The 23471-nt window shown below is 43.8% G+C and overlaps 1 protein-coding gene across 1 annotated transcript in view; it reads left to right on the top strand.

Moving 5' to 3' along the window:
• Positions 1–11347: 11347 nt before the first annotated feature.
• LYPLA1 (lysophospholipase 1) overlaps positions 11348–23471 on the top strand; it is a 33714-nt gene continuing 21590 nt past the window's right edge. The window contains exons 1-2 of the mRNA XM_037803304.1: positions 11348–11501; positions 12175–12206. Of these exons, the coding sequence (XP_037659232.1) occupies positions 11433–11501; positions 12175–12206 (101 nt within the window). The 5' untranslated portion in view covers positions 11348–11432. The remainder of the gene's footprint in view (positions 11502–12174; positions 12207–23471) is intronic.

Below are 23471 nucleotides of genomic sequence, written 5' to 3'. Positions count from 1 at the left end.
GATAGAAAATAATCAGTAGTTCCCTGGTGATGGGGCAGGGTGGGGGTGGGGTTGAGAATAGATTACAAAGCTGCCCAAGAAAACTTGTGTGATGATGGCTATGTTAATGATCTTCATGGATGGATAAAAAATCAAATTGCATACTTTATGTGCCATTCATTATAAACCAATTATGTTTTAATAAAGCTGCTAAAAGAAACTGTATACAGCATTTTATGTGTTTTGTTTTAATCCATTTTTTTATTGTGAACTTTAACATATATACATATCAGTGATAACTTTCAAAGTATGATTTAACAGGTAGAGAGCAAATTTCAAAGAATGTCATGGGTCACAGTTCTACAACTTCAGCTAATTTCCATCGTAAAATATAACATACATACAGAAAGGTGTTAACTTTCAATGTACAGCTCAACAAGCAGTTATATAGGCAATTTCAAAAATTGTTATGGGTTACAGTTCCACAGTTTCAGTTCTTCCCTTATTATGCAAATAAGGGTATATACAGAAAGGTGAAGACTTTCCAAGCACAATTCAACGAGTAGCTCTAGAGCAAATTTCAAAGGATGTTATAGGTTTACAGTTCCACCATGTCATTTACCGCCTTCCAGCTTTTCCAATACCCCAGCATCTAAAATATATATGTATTATGTGTTTTTTTAAAGGTGGGGTGTTTTTTGTTGTTTTACAATCTGCTTTTTAAAAATTCAACAGTGTCTTCAAAATCTGTTTGGATCGGTATGTTTAACTCCAATTCATACATGGTCATCTTTGCATAATATTTCATCATAGGAATGTAAGTGTATTTATCCGTTCTCCTGCTGATGTACATTTAGATTGTTTCCAGTTTTTCCCTTTGCAAAGAGAGTTGCCATTAATATGCCTATATGTTTCTCTGCACATGTATATGCAAGGGTTTCTAAAGTATGGCCCCAGAGGAGAGCTGTTGGGAAACAGGCCTGTCCCTCATCACCCCCAGCAGGACTTCCCAAATAGTTCTTCACAGACATTCAATTTTATACTCCCATTAGTTCTGTATGAGATTTCACCCTGTTACACCTTCTTCCAATATCATGGGTATAACATGGTTAATTGTTTTAATTTGAATTTCTTTAATTACTAGGGAAGTTGGGCAGGTCTTCAGATGTGTTAGTCATTTGGATTTTCCCTTCTGTAACTTGCCTAAAATTTGGTGTGAGGAATAAAGGAGGAACCCAGCTCTGTTTCTCCTCATATGTAGCTAGTTGTTCCTATACCGTTTGATGAGAAATCTCTCTCTTCTCTGCTGATTCGGAATGCCACCTTTATTTGGAACACATTTTTCCCATGTGTTTTTTCTTCTGGAGTTTCTAGTCTCTTCTCAAAATAAATCCCAAGTCCCTAAATTTGTTCAGTAAATCATCTATCTATTCCTGCTCTCCTGTGTCAATTAACTTTATATTGTAACTACTAGTTCTAGATGGTGTCATTACTGTGGTAGTGTCCGGCGCTGCCCCGCTCGGTCCCCGGTTCCCGGCCGGCGAGGGGAAACAGGGAAGGAGAGAGAGAGATGCAGACTGCGCGAACTAACCTGGTCATGAATCACGACTCGAACCACACGGCAGTTGTGAAAGCAAGCCCTTTACTACAGCTAGATGAACATTCTGTGTTACTGGTTCCCACACGGGGCACGGCGCCTCGTGGGAGAGCAGCCTCGATGTGGCCGTCAGGCACGGCTCCTTGTGGGCTGTCTCACCCTACCCCGTCCGGGTAAGACCTTTTATACACAATTAACAACCAATAAGCTTCTAGGCTAGTATCGCGTATACAGGATTTCGATTGGTAGGAGCGGGTGGCGGATACATGCGTCACTATGCGGAAACAGGATGCAGGCGCCATCTTGGCTCACTCGATGGGCGGGGGTAACTCTAGAGCAGGCTGCAGCGCATACGCTAGGCCCGATTCGGGAGGCGGCTTTCCACATCTCCCCCTTTCTTATTTATTTTTGACCCAGTGTCTCCAGTGATGAGCGTGCTCCCGTGAACCCAAATGGTTCACAACCTCTTTGGTGCTTTGGGGAGTCTGGACTAGGCCTCAGCCATCCAGCGGCGGAGCCTCTAGCACCAACCAGAATGCTCACGTCATATGGAGACCGGAGAGTCCGTAAGCTGGAAGCAACGTGACTCTCCCTGCAGTGCTTTGCCTGGCAACTGGGGAACAACGACGGGGGCAGGAACAGCAGTAACCAGAGTCGGGGGTGTCACTAGGTGTCTCTGTGCAATGGCTAGGGTCCAGTCTGGCCACAACTAGGACTCTGCCCTAGAGACCCACCTGAGACAAAATTATGACTACTGGTGTCGCCTTTTACACCCGAGAAACAGCCATGCGATTCGCTACAAATTTTGCTCCAAAGCGCCCCACCTGAGGCGACCAGGAAGGGGTATGGTTAATAAATCGGTCACTATCGGGGGTAACAGAGGTGGGAGTCATAGCCATCATAGTGGTAACACGCAATTGCTGCTGCGCTTGAAACAGGCGTTCTAGCAAACATTTAACAACGACTAATCCCACCAATAATCCCACTGCAATGAGGATCCAATTAGTTAAATTGGGCCAAGAGAACCAGGAAGAAACACTGTGCAATAGTTTCTGTAGAACCTCGCCTAACCCGGAGAGATCGACTTTAACGGGTTTTAACTTGATCCCCCCAATTGTGTCTAAACTAGATTCCACCTGTTGGGAGAGATTAACAAATTCAGGAAAATATGACCTTTTCAGCCAATCAGAGACTCTGGAAATGCTTCCGGTCACGTTGGCCCTGACAGGAGTGACACAGAGTTTAACCGTAAGCCACCGGGTGTCACATGTTTGCTGAAGCACTCTCCAGAGTCCATCTGTTTCCAGTCCAAGTTCATCTATCTCCGCTTGGAGTTTCTGAATGGCCTGGAAATTTAAGTTCAGCATCTGATTGTGGCGGCGTAGCACGTCTCGGGTAAGGTTGACCAAGCCATTTACCGTTTCCATCGTTATGGCGAGCTGCCGATCTGTCCATGCTTGTAGCACAGCCTGCCCGATCGTTGGGACAAACAAAGAGGAAGCTACACTGGCAGCATTCGATAGCCATTCTTTTATGCCTCTTGGACGCCTAGACTTAGAGAAGGGGATATTGTTAAGTGAAACAACTTGAGAAACAGGGCCAACCCAGTCGGTTGCCTTGACGGGGAGCCAGACATAACTTGGGCGATACACTAGGATAGCGGGGCGGCGAGGCATCCGGGTCTTTGGAACGGTTGCAGACTGTAGGAGCAAGCCCTGGAAGGAAAAGGCACCTTTGAGTCTCCTTTTTACTCAAGATCCCTTCACAAGACTGGCGGCTCTTCCCTGTAACGTTAAGAAATTCAAGCAAGACTCTCTTACTTAACTCGCCCATTACCAGTTTCACAAGTAGCATTCGCCGCAACTGTGGTGTTGACAACCTTGACAGAGAGGTTAGCAAAAGAGAGGATCAGTGTGTCATTGGTGAGGGGGAAGGACTCGTTGAAGCTTGTGGAGGAAATATAGTTCCACTAAAAAGAAAAAGGCAGATTAGAAGGATTGCTATAGGAGAGCAAAGAACAGAGTTACCGATCCTCTTTTTGGGCAACCGCGGGGTGGTCAGTCCTACTATTATCGTCTTGTCGGTCGTCGCCATCATCAGCAGGGTCGGAGGCTTGGTCTAATGGTTCAGGTTGTATATTCGTTGGCGTTTCTGACAGCTGTTCCTTGGCTTCTTCAGGTGATGTCACGGTTCTCACCAGTCTTTCCGGAACCCACACTGGTTGACGTCCTGGTTCCTGGGGAAAAACACAAACAGAGCCTCTGGCCCAGTTGAGCACCGGGTCAGGGCCTTTCCACTGCCCCGACAGGACATCCTTCCAACGGACTAGACCTCTATGCGGAGGACTCGGGGTGGTGTGTTGCAGGGCAGGTGTCATTCCTTGTGAATTTTCGTTTAAAAAATTATATGTGAGCAAGGCTACAGATAGTCGAGCTTTTGGGGACAGGCCGTGGCCTATACCCTCTTTCTGTTTTTTAAGCAAGTCTTTGAGAGATCTGTGCGCTCTTTCAATGATTCCTTGCCCCTGAGGGTTATAGGGGATGCCATGTTTTAATTGGACATCCATGTTGTCACAAAATTTTTGGAAGGATTTACTAGTGTAGGCAGGCCCGTTATCCGTCTTTAACGTCTTTGGCTTACCCCAAGCTGCCCATGCAGCAAGGCAGTGTGCAATGACGTGGGAGACTCTTTCTCCTGGTTCAGCAGAGGCAAATAAAACTTGGGAGCATGTGTCCACCGACACATGTAAGTACTTGATCTTACCATACTCTGAATGATGAGTGACATCCATCTGCCAAGTATCCCCTGGGGTGAGACCCCTAGGGTTGACCCCAACCGAGGGGACTGCTCTCTGCTCTGCACAATTGTTGCAGGCTCGGACAATATCTCGAGCAGCTGCACGTGGTATGCTGAACCGCTTAGCTAGGGTACCTGCATTGATGTGAAACTTGGCATGGAATTCTCGGGCTTGTTGATACGGTACCAGCGTCGGAAAGATGTGCAGCTGTCGAGTGGCTACATCTGCGCTATGGTTCCCCTGGGCCATAGGGCCAGGCAAACCTGTGTGGGCTCTAATATGGGTTATGTAAAAAGGGTGTTGCCTGGTCCATATAACCTCCTGTAGTTTGGCAAAGAACGTCCTTACTGTAGAGGAATGTTTAACAATGCCCACCGTTTCTAAAATTTGTACAGAGTTCACAACATAAGCAGAATCCGAGACGACATTTAAGGGCTCGGAAAGGCTTTCCAGGACTGCAATGATAACCTGCAGTTCTACCCATTGAGGCTTTTGTGGTTGGAAGAGCACTGTTTTAGGAGTGTCCCCCTCCACACAATACGCCCCTGTTCCAGAGCTGGAGCCGTCCGTGTATACGGTGGGGGCGCCTGCTAGTGGCCTAGGAGAGGTTACTTTGGGAAAAATCACTGGGTGCCGGGTGACAAACTGCAAGAGAGGAGCCTTAGGGAACTGATTGTTAATGGGACCAAGAAATGTACACCGGAGAATGGCCCATTGATCTATGCATCCGGTGAGTATCTCAAGCTGCTGGGAAGAATAAGGCACCCTGAGATTTTTGGGCTGCTGACCGAAATGCTGCACAGCCCTTTTAATGCATTCTAGGGCCAAGTCTGCAACCGCTGTAGGATAGTGCTCTAGGACTTTTTTGGGGGAAACTCCAGGGTGGACCCAGAGCAGCGGCCCCCGCTGCCACAGTACCGCAGTGGGCTGTAATTCTGTCGGCAGCACGCAGGCTTCAAAAGGCTCATCAGGGTCTATTCTCTTCAGTGCAGCGCCACTGAGCGCCTGTTCCACCTGGCATAGTGCTCGCCTTGCCTCTGGAGTGAAGCTTCGAGGTGAGTTTATATTAGAATCCCCCTTCAACAGGTCGAACAAAGGTGTTAGTTTGACATTGGGTATTTTTAGGTATGGACGGATCCAATTGATATCCCCCATGAGTTTTTGTAGATCATTGAGAGTGTGTATATTGTCTAGCCTGAGAGACACCTTTTGGGGGGAAACATGAGTGGATGCGACTTTCGCCCCCAGGAAAGTGGTAATGTCAGTCATTTGGATTTTTTCAGGGGCAATCTCTAGGTTAGCTTCTCTAAGACTAAGGACTAAATGTGACAAAACTGTTTTAAGAAGATCTGTGTCTCTATGGGCTAAGAGAATGTCATCCATATAATGGATGATTTTCACTTGAGGGAACTGCTGCCGAGTGCTAGCTAGCTTCGCAGCGACATACAGCTGGCACATGGTAGGACTATTAGCCATGCCTTGGGGCAGGACTGTCCATTCAAAGCGTTGACAGGGCTCCTCTTGATTACTAGAGGGCACAGTAAAGGCAAACTTAGGGGTGTCTTCAGGGTGGAGCGGAATAGAAAAGAAGCAATCTTTCAGATCTATGATGAAAATCGACCAGTGCTCCGGTAATGCCGAGAGGAGGGGCAGTCCCATCTGAACGGGCCCTAAAGGCTCCATGCAATCGTTAATAGCTCTTAGATCATGTAGCAGTCTCCATTTACCAGATTTCTTTTTTATTACGAATATAGGGGTGTTCCACGGTGACGTGGAAGGGGCGATATGGCCCTTTTCTAGTTGTTCTGATACTAGGGCGTGCAACGCTGCAAGTTTTTCCTGTGGCAAGGGCCACTGAGGCACCCACACCGGAGCCTCGGTTTTCCATTTTAGTTTTATAGGTGTGGGTGGGAATCTCTCCTCAGTGGCCCCTATGAAAAACCCAAGCCTCGTCTGTCAGACTTGGGGGCAGCTTGTATAGGCTCCGCACGTCCGTGCAGTGAAGCTCCTAAACCCTTGCCGGGGGTATACCCCATTTCTTTTAGCAGTCGCTTAGAGGTTGGGGAGTAGCCGCTAATTAAAGTAACGTCCATTTGGGTCAGAATGTCTCTTCCCCACAAAGACACAGGCAGGGCTAATACATAAGGCTGGAAACTGCCTTGGTGTCCTTCTTCATCGGCCCAATGAAGGGCAGCTGCACTGAGCATGGGCGCTGAAATTTGGCCTATTCCTCTAATGGGCTCTTCCGCCCTGCTCGTTGGCCAGGTGGGGGGCCATTCTTGTTGTCTTATGATAGACCGATCGGCCCCTGTATCGAGCAGGCCCAAGAAAGATCTGCCTTGCACCTTAATGGTTAGCATAGGTCGAGACTCCAGGGACATATGGAGTCCCTCAAAAATCGCTCCACTGGATCCGAACCCTTTTTCCCCTCTCTGTCTGATTCTGCTTGGAAAGACTGCATGTAAGCTGGGTAAGAGCAGGAGCTGCGCCAGCTTATCACCTTCTGCAATGACTAAGGTGCCCCGCTGAGATTGAACCATAACTTGGGCACGGCCTGTGAAATCTGAATCTACAAGTCCTGGTATAACTGTTAATCCTTTCAGGGCCGTGGATGCTCTTCCCAATATGAGCCCTACAGTACCAGCCGGTAAGGGCCCCTTGAAGGAGGTCCCTACTAACTGGACACCCATGGAGGGGGTTAGTACGAGTCTGGAGGTGGCACAGAGGTCCAGTCCTGCTGACCCAGGGGATGCGCGAATTTGGGCGGAGTTCGTGTCGCCGGATGGCATGCAGGGGGGTCCGTCGAAAGGGCGGACCCCCTCTTCCCGTTTTTTGGAATCTGCTCGGGGCGGCCAGAGAGGCGTCTACCCTGCGCATCGAAAACCGATTTACAGTCTTCTGCGCGGTGGGGGCCTTTGTGGCAACGGCCACACGGCCTGGTTGCTGCACCTGGTTCGCCAAACCGTTGAGTGGCAGGGGGTTGACGTCTATTGGGACAATCTCTCTTAAAGTGCCCTGATTGGCCACAGCCATAGCACCCGTTAGACTTTGCCCCTAAGGTTCTCGGGCTTTTTGTAGCCACCTGTAGGGAGCTGGCTAGCATGGCAGCTAGACCTGCATTAGTTAAAGGGCTGCCAGCATCTCTACAGAGCCTGACCCACTCTGTCAAATTTTTTGCTCTGTTTTGTGCCAGGATAACTTTGCACTCCTTGTTGCACTGCTCAAAAATCATTTGCTTAACCACAGTCTCTGCTACTCCTGGATCTGAGAAGATTCTCTCAGCTGCGGTTTGCATCCTGGCTACAAAATCCGCAAATGGTTCTGTGGGGCCTTGGTGTATATTGCTGAGTGAGGCCTGAGCCTCTCCCTCACCTGTTAGCTTTTTCCAGGCACCCACAAAACAGCGGAAGATCTGGGCATAGACCTCTTGTGGGAAACCCGTTTGGTTCTGGGCATGGGCGCCTCTCCCCAACAGCATGTCAGCATTCCACCCGCCACGTCTCCCCGCCGCATTCCTTGTGGCCTGCTCTTCAGCTAACTCCTCAAACCATGCTTTCCAATCTATGAATCGGCCTGACGGCAAGCAAGCACGGGCTAGCTGAAAAATATCTGCGGGTGTATGATTTAGAGCAGAGAGGTTCTCGATCATGTTCAAGGTATAAGGGGCATTGGGGCCATACTGATGGACGGCCTGCCTCAATTCCCTCAATAGTTTGTAATCATATGATTCGTGCCGATTGCCACCTTGGGGATTGATAATAACCGGGTACATTTCTGAGACTGGCTGCGGCTCAAGTGGCTGGTAGCCACCCAGCATGCCAAAAGGTCTAAATGTTGTGAAAGGGTTCCATCTCCAGAAATGTCTCCCACCACTACCTAATGGCAAAGGGTCCTGAGGGCCTGTATACTCGGGCGGGGGGTACGGCAAAGGTTGCCCCTCCCCTGACCGACCCATCGGGGTTTCCGGGTCTGGCAGCAAAGGATAATTACATTTACTGGGCATGGCCACTAGAGGGAGCTCTCGGCAAGGTCCTTTGGTGGGACCGCCCAAGGCGTCAGTTGGGAGCTGGGGTGTCCCTGGGGGTGCAGCGGTAGACATTGGCGGGGCGGAAGGCCGCACGGGTGTGGCGGGAGGCTCCTCCCACTCAATTAGCGGGGATGCTTCCGCCTTCTCGTCAGTATCGCTATCTGACTCTGAGTCAGAGTCACTGGACTCCGGCGGTTTGCCCTTACAGGAGCCGTCCGCTGACGAAACTGACTGGGTTTCTTGGAGCGCGCACCGTGCTTCTTGCAAGACAGAGGACGGGCTTAGGCCGGTAGCCGATTCTAGTTCAAGGACCGCACGGACGGTCTCCCATATGGGTACTAGAATCGGGTCCATACACACGCCCGTCTGGCGCGCTCGGTCTATGTCGCGACCGAGCTTCATCCAAGAGGGTAGGCTAAGGCTGCCGGTGCAGGCAAACCAAGGGGCAAAAGTATCAACATCATCAAGAAAACGCTGAAGGGAGCTTTTCCTGACCGAGATACCCCGTTGTTTCAAAAGGTTCTTTAAGGGAGCTAAGAGAGGTGAACTTCCGGACTGCCCCATGATTGCAGTCGGCACTATACTTAGTCACTCGGAGAGCTCTTCCGAGTCCCCCGGGGTCACCTGAAAACCCACGGGCCCTAACTATCATGTAATAAGACGCACTCACCTTCTCGCGTTGATCAGGCGCGGGAAGTCCGCCGTAAGCTCGACGCGCAGCGCTGCTCTCCTCACAGAGGGACCGTCGAGAGCGAGGCAGGAGGAGGAGCTTCCCCGTACGGGCCACCACTTGTCCGGCGCTGCCCCGCTCGGTCCCCGGTTCCCGGCCGGCGAGGGGAAACAGGGAAGGAGAGAGAGAGATGCAGACTGCGCGAACTAACCTGGTCATGAATCACGACTCGAACCACACGGCAGTTGTGAAAGCAAGCCCTTTACTACAGCTAGATGAACATTCTGTGTTACTGGTTCCCACACGGGGCACGGCGCCTCGTGGGAGAGCAGCCTCGATGTGGCCGTCAGGCACGGCTCCTTGTGGGCTGTCTCACCCTACCCCGTCCGGGTAAGACCTTTTATACACAATTAACAACCAATAAGCTTCTAGGCTAGTATCGCGTATACAGGATTTCGATTGGTAGGAGCGGGTGGCGGATACATGCGTCACTATGCGGAAACAGGATGCAGGCGCCATCTTGGCTCACTCGATGGGCGGGGGTAACTCTAGAGCAGGCTGCAGCGCATACGCTAGGCCCGATTCGGGAGGCGGCTTTCCACATGGTAGAACTGGTTTCTCCTCATTATTTTATTTCTTTTTTAATATTCCTGGCTACTCCTGCATGTTTATTCTTCAATGTTTATAAATTTTACAGTTATTTTATAAACTTAAAAAATCATATTGGGATATTTTTATTTGTTTGTATTTTACATATTTTATTGTGGTAGCATATATGTAAAATAAAATTTGTCGTTTTAACCATTTTTAAGTGTACAATCCAGTGGCATTAATTATTTTTACAACGTTGTTCTACCATCACCACCTTCCATTCCTGAAACTGTTCATCTCCCAAAGCAGAAATTCTTTTTCCTTTAAGCATAATGGGTATTTTAAAATGTATTTTATATTAAAGTGTAATTTATTGGAATATTAATTGGGATTACATTGTATTGGTAGGTTAACTCTGAGAAAATTGTTAATTTTATAACATTGAGTCTTCCTATTCATTTATTTGCCCTTTCTGTACTGTCATAGTTTTCTTCATATAGATTGACACATTCTTGTTATGTTTTGCCTATATCAACAGAAATCTGACCTACTCCCTACTAATACATATTACTTGATAGAACCTATTGGTGGCTCCTGGAATTCTATATATTACATCAAGGAAAAATTCTCTAAAAAAATAGTGAGTTGGAACAGGTTATATTCATAATAAGAGTTAGTGTTTTCTCTATAAACATCACAACGAAAATTAAAAGCCTGACAAACTTGTACACTAAAACGTGAAATGAGTCACATTGTCATTTTCTATAAATCAGCATCATTTTTTTAAGAGTCCACAAAATTCTCACCATTCAAATTCAGAAGAATGATTAAAACAGTACAAATAAGACCTCAATCACTCGGCAATCTGGTTATCGTGTGAATTAATGTGAAAAATTTTTTTAGCCTTTTGTCATCAGTTTCTTACACAGCACTCCCTAAAGACTGCACATATCCTTTAAGCTTCTCCATTCAGTTGTAAACTCTGAAGGTCAGGGAATTTGGCTTTTTAAGTGTTTGTATGTTTATATGCCTTCCCTGCTCCCGGAGCCTACCCTGTATTTGACATTTTAGATCGCTGAGCAACCCGCAGGGAAAAGGGTCTGGTACCGTGCTTAATAGGTACCGGAATATGTTAATATCCGTCAGTCAGGAAGTCGGGTCGATCATTTTGGGAAACTGTGCGTTCTTCTGACGTCTTCCCTTTCCACTAGAGTTTACAGCAGGAGGGGAGTGGACCCCAAATGGCAGTAGTGTATAAGAAACGCCAGCCGGCCTCTCGCTGGCCGAGGTTTTAGGAATGAGGGGCAGGAAAAGAAGAACGTGCGGGGATGGAAGTGATAGGCTCGGGGGGCGACACTTTTCACCGTGTGCACAGCAGAAGACGACAGGCTCTGGACCTGATACCACCAGCCTACAGATCGCACGCCCAGTAGGCAAAGGGGCCGGATCCCGCGTACTGCCCTCGGGCCTCCCGACCGAGCAGGCGCGGGCCGGGTCGGGGGTCAGGAGATTGGGGTGGAAGGTCAGCTGGAGCCTCCCCTGCAGCCAATCCAGACCAAGGGCGCCGTCGGGACATTGTGACGCGCAGAGGGGGCGCGGGGCGGGGCCCGGGCGCGCGGCCTGCGGGGGAGGCGCGGCGCCGTAGTGGCGCGCACGCGCCTGAGCGCGCGCCCGGGGGGGCGGGCCGGGACTCCCGCTTGTCGGTTGCTGGTCTGAGGCCGCGACCGGCTCGCTCTTCCTTCCGTTTCCGACCGCGGCCGCCGAGCCGTGCATGTGCGGCAATAACATGTCAGCCCCGCTGCCCGCCATCGTGCCCGCCGCCCGCAAGGCCACCGCGGCGGTAAGTGGCGGCTCGGCCCTGGCCCTCCCGCGTGACGGCGGCTGGTGGGCGCCCGGGAGGCGGGCGGTGGGGGGCGCCCGGGGCGGAGGTCGCGCGGCTGGGGGAGTCCCGGCTCCCGCCGTCTCGGAGGCTGTCACCGCCTCGCGTTTGCGAGGGCAAGTCCAGGTCCGCGGGGAACGCGCGCTCTTCCTTTCCTGACCTCCTGTCCTGAATCAAGGAAGTTTGCAGGTTTGGTGTTTTGTGAGATCGGAGGCGCTGCTCTTTAGGAAACCTGCGAATGCGAATCTCAAACTTATTTTTTACCCCCGGAAGCTCCTTTTTATGATGGAAAAATTCGACAGTGTATGAGACTTTCGCTGTAAGGTTTAATTTGGGAAAGGCATATTATTTTTCCTAGAATTTGATTTCTTGCACTGAAAAGTGTAACTGGGACTTCTTTAAATGCAAAAACCCCAAATTAATTAATCTTAGGAACTACAGGGAAAGTTACTAGAGACTATTTCTGCCATTTAAAAGGGGTCCGTAGAGGTTGATTAACTTGCTGAAGGTAGTCTTCAGTAATTCTGGGGAAGATTTTAGGAGCTTTTTGTTACCCATTTTAACCAAACCTACAAGGTGGAACATGGATTTATTTGGGCATTCCTTATTCTTAAATTTTCCTCTTCTCTTCTAGGTTATTTTTCTTCACGGATTGGGAGACACAGGGTAGGTGCCGTTCCTAGTAACAGTAATGAAATGGAGCCGGGGCCGGGGGGGCTTACTGGAGTGGTCAGTGCTGTCATATTCAAAAGCTCTAGGATTGAAAAAAAAAGGTTTGCTAGTAATATTTCTCACAGTCCACTAATAAAATGCAATGTTTCCTTTTTGAAAAACCCTGAGAACTTTGCCCCCGTCATCTTGAACTTGTCATTTTTCAACTCCTGTTTCTGTGACATTAAAATTGAACACTCCTCCGTGAGTTGCCTTTGGTTATTGGATACCAGAGACCAGTGGAATGTTTGTAGAGGCAGAGAGCAATTGAAAGTTTGCCAAGGGAGTTAAAATTTCAGAGCAGGCTGAGGAGAACTAGTTGATTTTGATGAAATTGTAGCAACTGAGGCATACAGTGTTCCCAATGAGAGCTTTGATATTCTCTTAAAAGAGAAAATCAGTTGAAAGGCGGGGAAGTCAAATCAAAGGTTTATTTGGCAGCTTATCAAAGAAATTGTTATGTTAACTTTACATATATGATGTATGTTTTACTCAGGACATTTCCATATTGAGACTTTTTTCCCACTTAAATCAGTGACTATCCATATGAGACCTAGGTAAAATATGAATGTTGTTACAGAATTGAAAGAAAACTGAAAGTAAATAAAAATTTTGATAAAGTAGCCAAAAAGTTACTAAATCTTTAAAATGAGACATGGGCTAGATTAATTCTTAGAAGTGATTCTCAGTGTTCTCACGTGCCTGCTAAGTAAAGGTACATTACTATGTATCTCATCTTTTATGGAGTTAAAGAACAGGTGGCAGAACTTGTCAGCAGTCCTGTGAAAATGACAGGCTTATTTTGCTGAATGAAAGTAGAATACCAGAACCTTTATTTTATACCAAACCTTTCTTGCTGTTGAAAGCCAGGGAGAAGATTGCCACACTGGAGCTTTCCCCTAATTCCAGGTTGGAAGAATCAGTCCAGGTGAAGAAAGCTTCAGTGAAGAAAGGCTCTCTTTGGGCTTCAGTTTGGCTAGATCGTATGGACAGAAGAGTTCAGGCAAAAGTGAAAATGACAAAGAAAGTGAACAAAATCAGATTAAAAATAGGAATAGCAACTATGATATCTTGACTGATAATTTCAAATTTACAGAAGACTAGCAAGAGTATTACAAATCCCTTAATACCTTGTACCCAGATTTACTCATTTCTGTCAATAGAGTCTATGTTTTTGCCAAACCATTTGTGAATAAGTTGCAGATACCATAATTATTTACTTTTTTAGATACTTAAAGGCATGTGTCTCCTAAGTACAAGCAGGGTCTCATATACCCACAGAACAATTGTCAAATGCAGGAAATTTAACATTGATTTAATATTATTATTTAATATACTACAGATCAGACTTTGCCCATTGTCCCAATAATGTCCTCTACAGCAGTCTGCTGTCCCCATCTCACATACTACGTTTCTTGTCATGTCTCTTAATCTCAGCCTTTTTTTGTCTTTCATGACATAGATCTATTTCTGCAGAGAACAAATTAAGATAGTTCCTCAATTTATGTTTGTTTGATGTTTCCTCATGACTAGATTCAATTTTGGCATTTTTGGTAGAAATGTTATATCAATGATGTGTCCTATTTGTTGGATCTCATCAGGAGACATGGTGCCTTTGGTCCCAGAATTGGTGATGTTAGCTTGGATCACCAGAGTAAGGTGGCATCTTCCAGAGCTCTTACCTGTGGTTATTTTCACTTTGTAATTAGTAAGTAATTTGTGGGAGATAGACCAATGGAATAGGATTAAGAGTCCAGAAATAAACTCACATATATATGGCCAGTTGATTTTTGATAAGGGTGCCAAGTCCATTAAAAAAAAAAGTGATTTGTGGGAGATATTTTGAGACTATGCAAATATCCTGTTCCTCATCAAACTTTCACCCAATAGTTTTAGCAGCCACTGATGATTGACTCTTCCTTAAGTTAGTTATTACTATATGATTTTCTAACTCCATCATTCCTTTTATGCATGTTAGTTTCTTCCTTCCCATTTATTATTTAATATGAACTCAGATTCTTATTTTACTTCAAGATTACAAAAATTGAAAACAGTATTTAGAGCTCCCAAATGCCCTTGACTCAGATTACCCAGTTTTTGAAATATTTGAACCATTAGAAAATAAGTTGCAGAGACATGGCTTGATTACTCCTCCCTACTTCAGTGTGTATTTCATGAGTACAAGGGCACTCATACATGACCACAGTATAACTATCAATCAGTGAGCACTGATTGAGTACTAATCTCAACCAACAACCCCATTCGCTTTTTCCTGATTTGACTCAGTAATGCCTTATCAGTCCAGGGCCCCAGCCAGGAGTACATGTTGGCTTTATTATGTCTTTTTTTTTTTTTTTATCATCATTTTATTGAGATATATTCACATACCACGCAGTCATACAAAACAAATTGTACTTTCGATTGTTTACAGTACCATTACATAGTTGTACATTCATCACCTAAATCAATCCCTGACACGTTCATTAGCACATATTATGTCTTTTTAGTCTTCAGTCTGGAGCAATCTTCCTTATCTTTCATAACCTTGACATTTATCGCGAACACAGGCAGTTACTCAATTTGAGTTTATCTAGTATTTCCTCCTGATTTATGCATTGTGGGCTGGGACAACCACAACTGATTCTGTGCTCATGTCAGTGCCTCATATCAAAAGGCACACTGTTGATTTCTGCCCCATTACTGGTGGGGGCAAGTTTTATCACTTGGTTTAAGATGGTATTCACCACAGTAAAATTAATAAGTTATTGAGTATTTCATGGGAAATTACTTTGATATGAAAATATTATGTTCCTTGCCAAATTTTCTCCCACAGATTTAAAATTTATTGATGATTTTGTGTAAGTCAGGTATTATTGTGATGGTTGCCAAATGCAGATTTTAAAAAATTCATACCTTTTAGATTTTGGAGTTGGCAGTTAACTATATAGTAGAGCTTTCCCTTCTCGTTCCCTCCTTCCCCCCCTCTCTTTCTGTTTATTTATTTTAAAAATTTAAATCAGTACAGATTCATTGATTCCTGCTTTACTCTGAGGGTTACAATCTGCTGTTATCGTCTATAATTATTTGATGCTCAGATTGTCCTTAACTTGGCCACTGGGAGCCCCTTCAGGCTGGCTCTTATGTCTTCGGACACATCTGTCATTCCTTGAGTATGTCCTGGCACAGTAAGATATTCCACAATCATGTATTTTTCCTGCACCAGCCCTAGTTCCCTTTAATGGAGATTGGAAACCAAGATCTCAGTGCTGTGAGTGCTCATTGCTAGAATGCTTGGTTGCTTCTAGGCCCACTCAGTGAACAGAGCTAGGAATACATCTACATATATATATGCACACATCTTAATTTTATTTTCAGAATTTCATTGTTCATTATAGAAATACAATTGATCTTTTTATATTGGTCTTGTATCCTGTAGCTTTACTAAACTTATTTATTAGCACTAATAGTTTTTTCGAGGATTCTTTAGTATTCTCTCTCCATATGTCATCTGCGAATAGAGTCAGTTTTACTTCTTCCTTTCCAAACTGGATGCCTTATTTCTTTTTCTTGCCTGAGTGTCCTGGGTACAGCCTCCAGTACAGTATGAATAGAAGTTATGTTAGTAATTTGAATTTCCTCTTTTTTCCCCGTGGTCAGACTAGCTGAAGATTTGTCAGTTTTGTTATCTTTTCAAAGAATCAACTTTTGGATTTGTTGATTTTTTCTGTTCTCTATTTCATTATATCCTATCTGATTTTCATTATTTCCTTCCTTCTGCTTGCTTAGTTTTTTTCTTAGTTTATTAAGGGGGAAGTTTAGGTTATTGATTTGAGATCTTCTTTTTAAATATAGGTTTTTACAGCTATAAATTTCCCTCTAAGCATTATTTTTGCCACCTCCCATAAGTTTTGGCTGCCACTTTTTTTTACATTTTATTAATGGCTAAAAAATTTTTTAAAGAAGAATATCTGTGAAATGTGAAAAGAATATGAAATGCAAATCTCAGTGTCATAAATAAAGTTTTGTGGGAACACAGCCACATTTGACGCACTATCTATGGCTGCTTTCACATTACAGTCTCTGGGTTGAGTAGTTGCAGCAGAAACTATGGCTCACTAAGCCTGAAATAAGAACTGTCCGGCCTTTTACAGAAAAAGATTGTTGACCCTGGGGTAGAATATTTTTGGTATACATTGATACTATGAAAAATTGAGCTTTTCATATAGTTTTTAGCTTACATGAAAATAAGAGCTGTATGCCTTTATGGCAGTTTTCCTGAAAGGATATATATCATTTGATTTTCAGTGGTTTCCTACTAGCTGCACGATAAAATTTTAATAAGGAGCATAATACTCAAGTCTCCTCTATGTGGTCCTGACTTTTGCAGATCCTGGCATCCAACTTATCCATATTGTTACTGCTCATCATTCCCAAAATTTACCCTACATTTCTTTTTATCTGAGATATCTCCAGCTTCTCTCAATCTCTGATTTTTCAATTTTTTTTTAAACTTAATTTAGCAATGTATATTCAAACATCTAAACTTTTTTTTAAAATTCATTTTATTGAGATAAATTCACATACCATGCAGTCATAGAAAACAAAGCGTACATTCAGTTGTTCACAGTACCACCACATAGTTGTGCATTCATCACCAAAATCAATCCCTGACACCTTCATTACCACACCCACAAAAATAACAGGAATAAAAATTGAAGTGAAAAAGAGCAGTTAAAGTAAAAAAGAACACTGGGTGCCTGTTTGTTTGTTTGTTTGTTTCCCCCATTTTTCTACTCATCCATCCATAAAGTAGACAAAGGGGAGTGTGGTCCATATGGCTTTCCCAATCACACTGTCACCCATCATAAGCTACATTTTTGTACAATTGTCTGCAAGATTCATGGGTTCTGGGTTGTAGTTTGATAGTTTCAGGTATTTACTGCTAGCTATTCCAATTCTTCAGAACCTAAAAAGGGTTGTCTATATTGTGCGTAAGAGTGCCCACCAGAGTGACCTCTCAGCTCCTTTTGGAATCTCTCTGCCACTGAAGCTTATTTCATTTCCTTTCACATCCCCCTTTTGGTCAAGAAGATGTTCTCCATCCCATGATGCTGGATCTAGATTCCTCCTTGGTAGTCATATTCCACGTTGCCAGGGAGATTCACTCCCCTGGGTGTCTGATCCCACGTAGGGGGGAGGGCAGTGATTTCACCTTTCAAGTTGGCTTAGCCAGAGAGAGAGGGCCACATCTGAGCAACAAAGAGGCATTCGGGAGGAGGGTCTTAGGCACAGTTATAGGGAGGCCTAGCCTCTCCAAAGGTCTAAACATTTTATATCCTTGTGACCCATCATTTCCATTTTTAGGAATTTATCCTAAGGGAAAAAAAATCTGCAAACATTTGTTTATAAGAGTGTACATGAGGGGGAAGAAACCAAGATGGTGGCTAGGTGAGACAGGGCTAAGGAACACCTCCATGGAAAATGCTAGATAAGGACCAAAGAGTGACCCAGAATACCGGTTACAGCGATGTGCCAGCTGGACGAGATCTGCTAGTTCCCAGGGGCTGTATACTTGGTGAAACTGGGAGTCTGCATTCTGAAACGAGTGAGTAAGCTGGCTGGAAGTCCCTCAGCCGCGTGGCAATCCGGGGAAGCCAGGGTTTGGCATCTGGAGACCAACGGGCTCTTTTAATAAAAAAAAAAGCGGGGGGGAAACCCAGGAGCAGATGCAGGTGTGATCGTGGGAAACATGCAGTAAAACACAGCAAGAGGGGGCTGGGCCGGCCTCTTGGTGTCAGGCCTGGAAGATAGCCCACTGCAGATATCCCGGGGGCCAGGGGAACGGAGTGGAGAGTCAGAAGCTGGAAGAATCCCCACGGCTAGCAGCTCGCTCACGGGAGGGCTGGATAAACTCCTGCTTGGGGCCGTGCCCACAGCCCAGAGCCCCGCCAGTTGTCCCGGAGCTGGGAAGGAGGAACTGTGTGAGGAGGGGGGTGTGGAGACGCCCCATTCAGCCATTTTTGCATAAGGCTGAAAGTGAGCCAGCTCGGCCCGGCAGCCTGGGGCTTCCCTTGAGGGACGGCGTGCACTGGTGATGTAGCACGGCATTCCCTCAGCAGAGGTCCTGGAGGAGCGCACTTGGGTGGGGAGACCCGCTCGGAGATCCCAGAGACACTACACCAAGTCCGGTGGTTTGTGAGACAGCGAGAGAGAGGGGCTGGGGCTGAAATGAAATAAAGGCTTGGACTCTTGCGGCGGCCTTGAATCTCCGGGAACCGGGGGGATTTGAATATTGAGGCTGTCCTTCCTCCCTGACCACCCGTACAAGCACCCCGCATTCAGGGCGGACACCTCCAGCAACACACCCAGGCTGAGTTCTCCGGCTGGACCCCACAAGAATCATTTCCCCACTCATTGCGGGGACAAGGTGGAGAACTGACTTGAGAGGTATAGGTGACTCACAGATGCCATCTGCTGGTTAGTTAGAGAAAGTGTATGTCACCAAACAGTGTTTCTGAAAAATTAGATAGGTTTTTTTTTTACAAATTAAAAGAACCCTGTCGAGCAGAGCAAATGCCAAGAGGCCAAAAACAACAGAAAATCTCAATGCATATGATAAAACCAGATGATATGGAGAATCCAACTCCAAACACGTAAATCAAGTTATCAGAAGAAACAAAGTTCCTCGTAGAATTAATCAAAGAAATACAATCAAGGAACGAAAACATGGCAAAGAATTTAAAGGACATCAAGAAGACCATGGCCCAGGATATAAGCTACATAAAGAAGACCCTAGAAGAGCATAAAGAAGACATTGCAAGAGTAAATAAAAAAAATAGAAGATCTTAAGGAAATAAAAGAAACTGTTGGCCAAATTAAAAAGACTCTGGATATTCACAATACAAGACTTGAGGAAGCTGAACAACATCTTCGTGTCCTAGAAGTCCACAGAACAGAAAATGAAAGAACAAAAGAAAGAATGGAGAAAAAAATCGAAATGGATCTCAGGGATACGGTAGATAAAATAAAACGTCCAAACTTAAGACTCACTGGTGTCACAGAAGGGGAAGAGAAGGGTAAAGGTCTAGAAAGAGTATTCAAAGAAATTGTTGGGGAAAACTTCCCAAACCTTCTACACAATATAAATACACAAAGCATAAATGCCCAGCGAACTCCAAATAGAATAAATCCAAATAAACCCACTCCGAGACATATTCTGATCAGACTGTCAAATACTGAAGAGAAGGAGCAAGTTCTGAAAGCAGCAAGAGAAAAGCAATTCACCACATACAAAGGAAACAACATAAGACTAAGTAGTGACTACTCAGCAGCCACTATGGAGGCAAGAAGGCAGTGGCATGACATATTTAAAATTCTGAGAGAGAAAAATTTCCAACCAAGAATACTTTATCCTGCAAAACTCTCCTTCAGATTTGAGGGAGAGCTTAAATTTTTCACAGACAAACAAATCCTGAGAGACTTTGCCAATAAAAGACCTCCCCTACTTCAGATTCTAAAGGGAACCCTACCAATAGAGAAACAATAGAAAGAAGAAAGAGATATAGAGAATTTTAACAGAAATGTATAGTACCTTACATCCCAAAGCACCAGGGCACTCATTTTTGTCTAGTGATCACGGATCTTTCTCCAGAAGGGACCATAAGCTGGGACATAAAACAAGCCTCAAGAAATTAAAAAAAAAAATGAATATATTCAAAGCACATTCTCCAACCACAATGGAATACAAATAGAAGTCAATAATTTTTGAACTGTAACTCCACTATTTACTTCCTACATGATATAAATTACACAAACCCTAATGACAAATCAGTGGTTTTGAACTCAATGTAAAATATATAATTTTAGACAACTATATAAAGGTAGGGGAATGGAGGAGTATAGGAACATAGTTTATGTGTCCTATTGAAGTGGAGGTGGTATCAAAGAAAAACAAGATTGATATGGATTTAAGAGGTTAATTTTAACCCCCACAGCAAACACAAAGAAACTATCAGAGAACATAACCACAGAGATGAAATGTAGAGTTTGGGTTAAGAGAAATGGGGGAAGGAGCAATGGGGAGTTAAGAAATGAGGGTGGAGTTGCTGTTTGAGGTGAAGGGAAATTTCTAGTAATGGATGGTGGGAAAGAGCATTATAACATTCTAAAAGTGATTAATCCCACTAATGGAAGGCTAGGGAGGGGGTGGAATGGGAAGCTTTAGGCTGTTTATATGTTCCCACAACTGAAAAAAAAAAAAAAAAAAAGTCTAAATAGATGATTGAATGCCAAGAATGAACTTGGATGGAATTGGAGGATAGAGGACAGGTGGCTCAAAGGGACACAGTTGAGACATAAGGTAAAGGAAATATAGAATGTAAGCTTTATATCATTGTTGAACCTCTTGTACTTCTTAGCTGCGCTTAATGGGATTGCATAAAAGAATGTTCTTGTTCATGGGAAGTGTATACGTGAATTATACTGTATGTTCAAGGATGTGTGCAGCTAGCTCTCATATGTTCAGAAGACAGAGCAATAGATGATGGTTGATAGGGAGGGAGGGAGGGAGGGAAAGAAATAGCGATGTGACAGCATGTTAAGGTTGGTGGATTGAGGTATCGGGGAAGGGGGGGTGAGGGTAGGATGGAATTCTTTGTATGGGGTTAGTATTGTTTTTGCAACTGTTCCTATAACTGAATTTATTTTAAAATAAAATAAAATAAATAAAATAAAATAAAATAAAATAAAATAAATAATTAAAATAAAATAAACATGAAATATTTGAAACAATTGAAATGTCCAGCAGTAGAATGACATTTCAGCACTTTAAATTCCAGCCCTTTAGGTAGAAAAAAAGTATATTCTACAGCCGTAGCTACAGTATAATTCCATGAAAACAAGTACATTCACCAAAATGTTAGTGATTTTCTTTTTCAATGATTGTTTCTTGAGTGTAGTATTACAGGTGTTTTTCATTTTCTTTTTGTTTATCTTTTTTTTTTTTCTAATTGTAATTCAGAATAAGACCCACTATCATGTATATGTGTGTGTTTCATGGGGGTAAAAAGGCCTTTATCTGATGGCTCTTCCTCTGTAGTTCCTTTCTTGATCTCCATAGCCGAAATTAATCTCCTCCTCTTCTGTTTTTCTGCCATTCCTCACAGTGATTTGGTTATGCTTTCATTTTGATTTGTACAGTATCTTATTTTTCCTTTTAATTTGTAGGTTCCCTGAGGATATCGTCACTATCTTCATCTTCATATTTTTAATACATGTAGAATGGTTCTTATTCTTTTTAATTCCTTTCTTAGTTTTTTTCTTTCTTTCTTTCTTTCTTTTTTTTTTTTTTTTACTTGTATTCTAAGGAAGACAGTATCTTGATTTCCATTAGGCTAGGGCTGTTGGCCAAAGACTGTATAATGTGAGGAAACTAAGGTTTAGGTGGTTAAAATATACATCTATAAACTAAATAAATAAGTGATTAAATAAGTGGTTAAAATAAAAGTGGTCAATAAAAGTAGTTAAGAGTGGCAGCCTAGCTTAGGAAAAAGAGCAGAAAATAGAAATGAGTAATTACTGCGAATTGTGGGATTAGTTTCAGGTTCAAATAGGTGGTAGAACCATGAATAGTGAAGGTTTAATGTGAAATATTGCCGTGATTGAAATGCAACGTCTCAACATCCTCACTTACTTAAAATAGGGCCAAAACCAGTGAGTAAATCAAAAGGCCTTTGAACTGCAAAGAGTCTATATACTTAAACACTTGTATGTTGCTCACAGTGCTCTCTACCTTTTTTCTTCTCAGCTGAATGTATGTAAATGAGAGCTACAAAGGGCCAGAAGAATACAAAAAGCCAGCAGTTTAGAACCCTTTTTGGTATGGAGAAAATAGCCATGGTTTTGCTATATTAACAAGTCTAAAATTAACATGCAAAATTTTAAATATTATTTTATTCTTTTTCTCTAGTCACCATGGCCTTAAGTTTTTTACCTCTTTATGAACTTTGTAAAGTACCTTTACTTTATAAAGCATAGGTGTATGGCTGATATCCACATTAGTCCCCCATGATCAGTCAGGCTTTTATTATATGTAGTAATGTTTTGAGGAACATAATTGGACCTATTCTATTTTGGACTCTAATAAAGAGGTGGCAGATTGTTTTCTAAGTGTGATTTTCAGTGGCTCTGCATTCCCAAAGCTATAATTAGCTGAAATAATACCGTGAGGTTTAGGGCTTATTTATGTATCCCTGAGGTCATTAGCACACAGTCTGAAATAGAAAACACAGTGATGATAAACTTAAGAAATGAAAAAGATGAAAACTGAAACAGCATACATAAAATAAGCCTTGGTGGTGACCAGGGAACATGGGTATCCTGTCTTTGCAGTAGCGAGATTTTATATTTAAGTGCTGCTTGGAGCACTGTACTGCAAAGTTCTCCAGGTGTAGCCCTGTGGCCCAGGGCCGTGATTGCTCGGTGAACCAGTGTGGGACCTGGATTTGGGGGTACCCCCCCACATGCCAGATATTTATCATTCCTGGGTAGTGCTGCTTATTGTGCACAGTAAAATGCAAGTGTGCTATTTGCAAAGCTAACTACACACTTGGTTTGAAATATTATTCTTAATTCTACTGAAAATACGTTGAAAACTTAGGGGTTGTTAACACCAAAAAATAAATGCATTGAATAGCCTTTAACAAATTGATGTGTAAAACATAAAAAGCAATGAAAAAAACAATCACAGCAGTGGTTTGGCATAGGTCTGTAATAAATGCTTGTGTCAATCAATATAGCCCCAACCTGAACACCTCTCTGAGCAAGTAGCAGAAGATGATAACATCTGGAGAATCTGTAGCCGTTACCCTATCTTAAAATGATTTCCCAGTCTTCAGACTGACTCAAGCAGCTAACTAATTTCCTTCAGCTTTATCCCTCTTGTACCCCAGCCCCAAAGTCAGTAAACTGAGTCTAGTTCATCAGTGAGCAGCATGTAGCCCAGGAGCCCCACTCATTGGGCTGCATTTAATTTCAGGAATCCCTTCATCTTTTTTGTAATCTTTTTGAAATACATTTTTTTATTATGAAATTTAACATACATACATAACAATGACAACTTTCAAAGTAGGATTTAACAAGTAATTAGAGAGCAAATTTCAAAGAATGTTATGGGTTACAGTTCCGCAGTTTCAGTTATTTCCTTATTGTGAAATATAACAT

The sequence above is a fragment of the Choloepus didactylus genome, chromosome 14 (assembly GCF_015220235.1).
Source record: "Choloepus didactylus isolate mChoDid1 chromosome 14, mChoDid1.pri, whole genome shotgun sequence".
Classification (NCBI taxonomy): domain Eukaryota; kingdom Metazoa; phylum Chordata; class Mammalia; order Pilosa; family Megalonychidae; genus Choloepus; species Choloepus didactylus.
The sequence above is the reverse complement of the archived record's forward strand: the minus strand, read 5'-3'. Positions and strand labels throughout refer to the sequence as shown.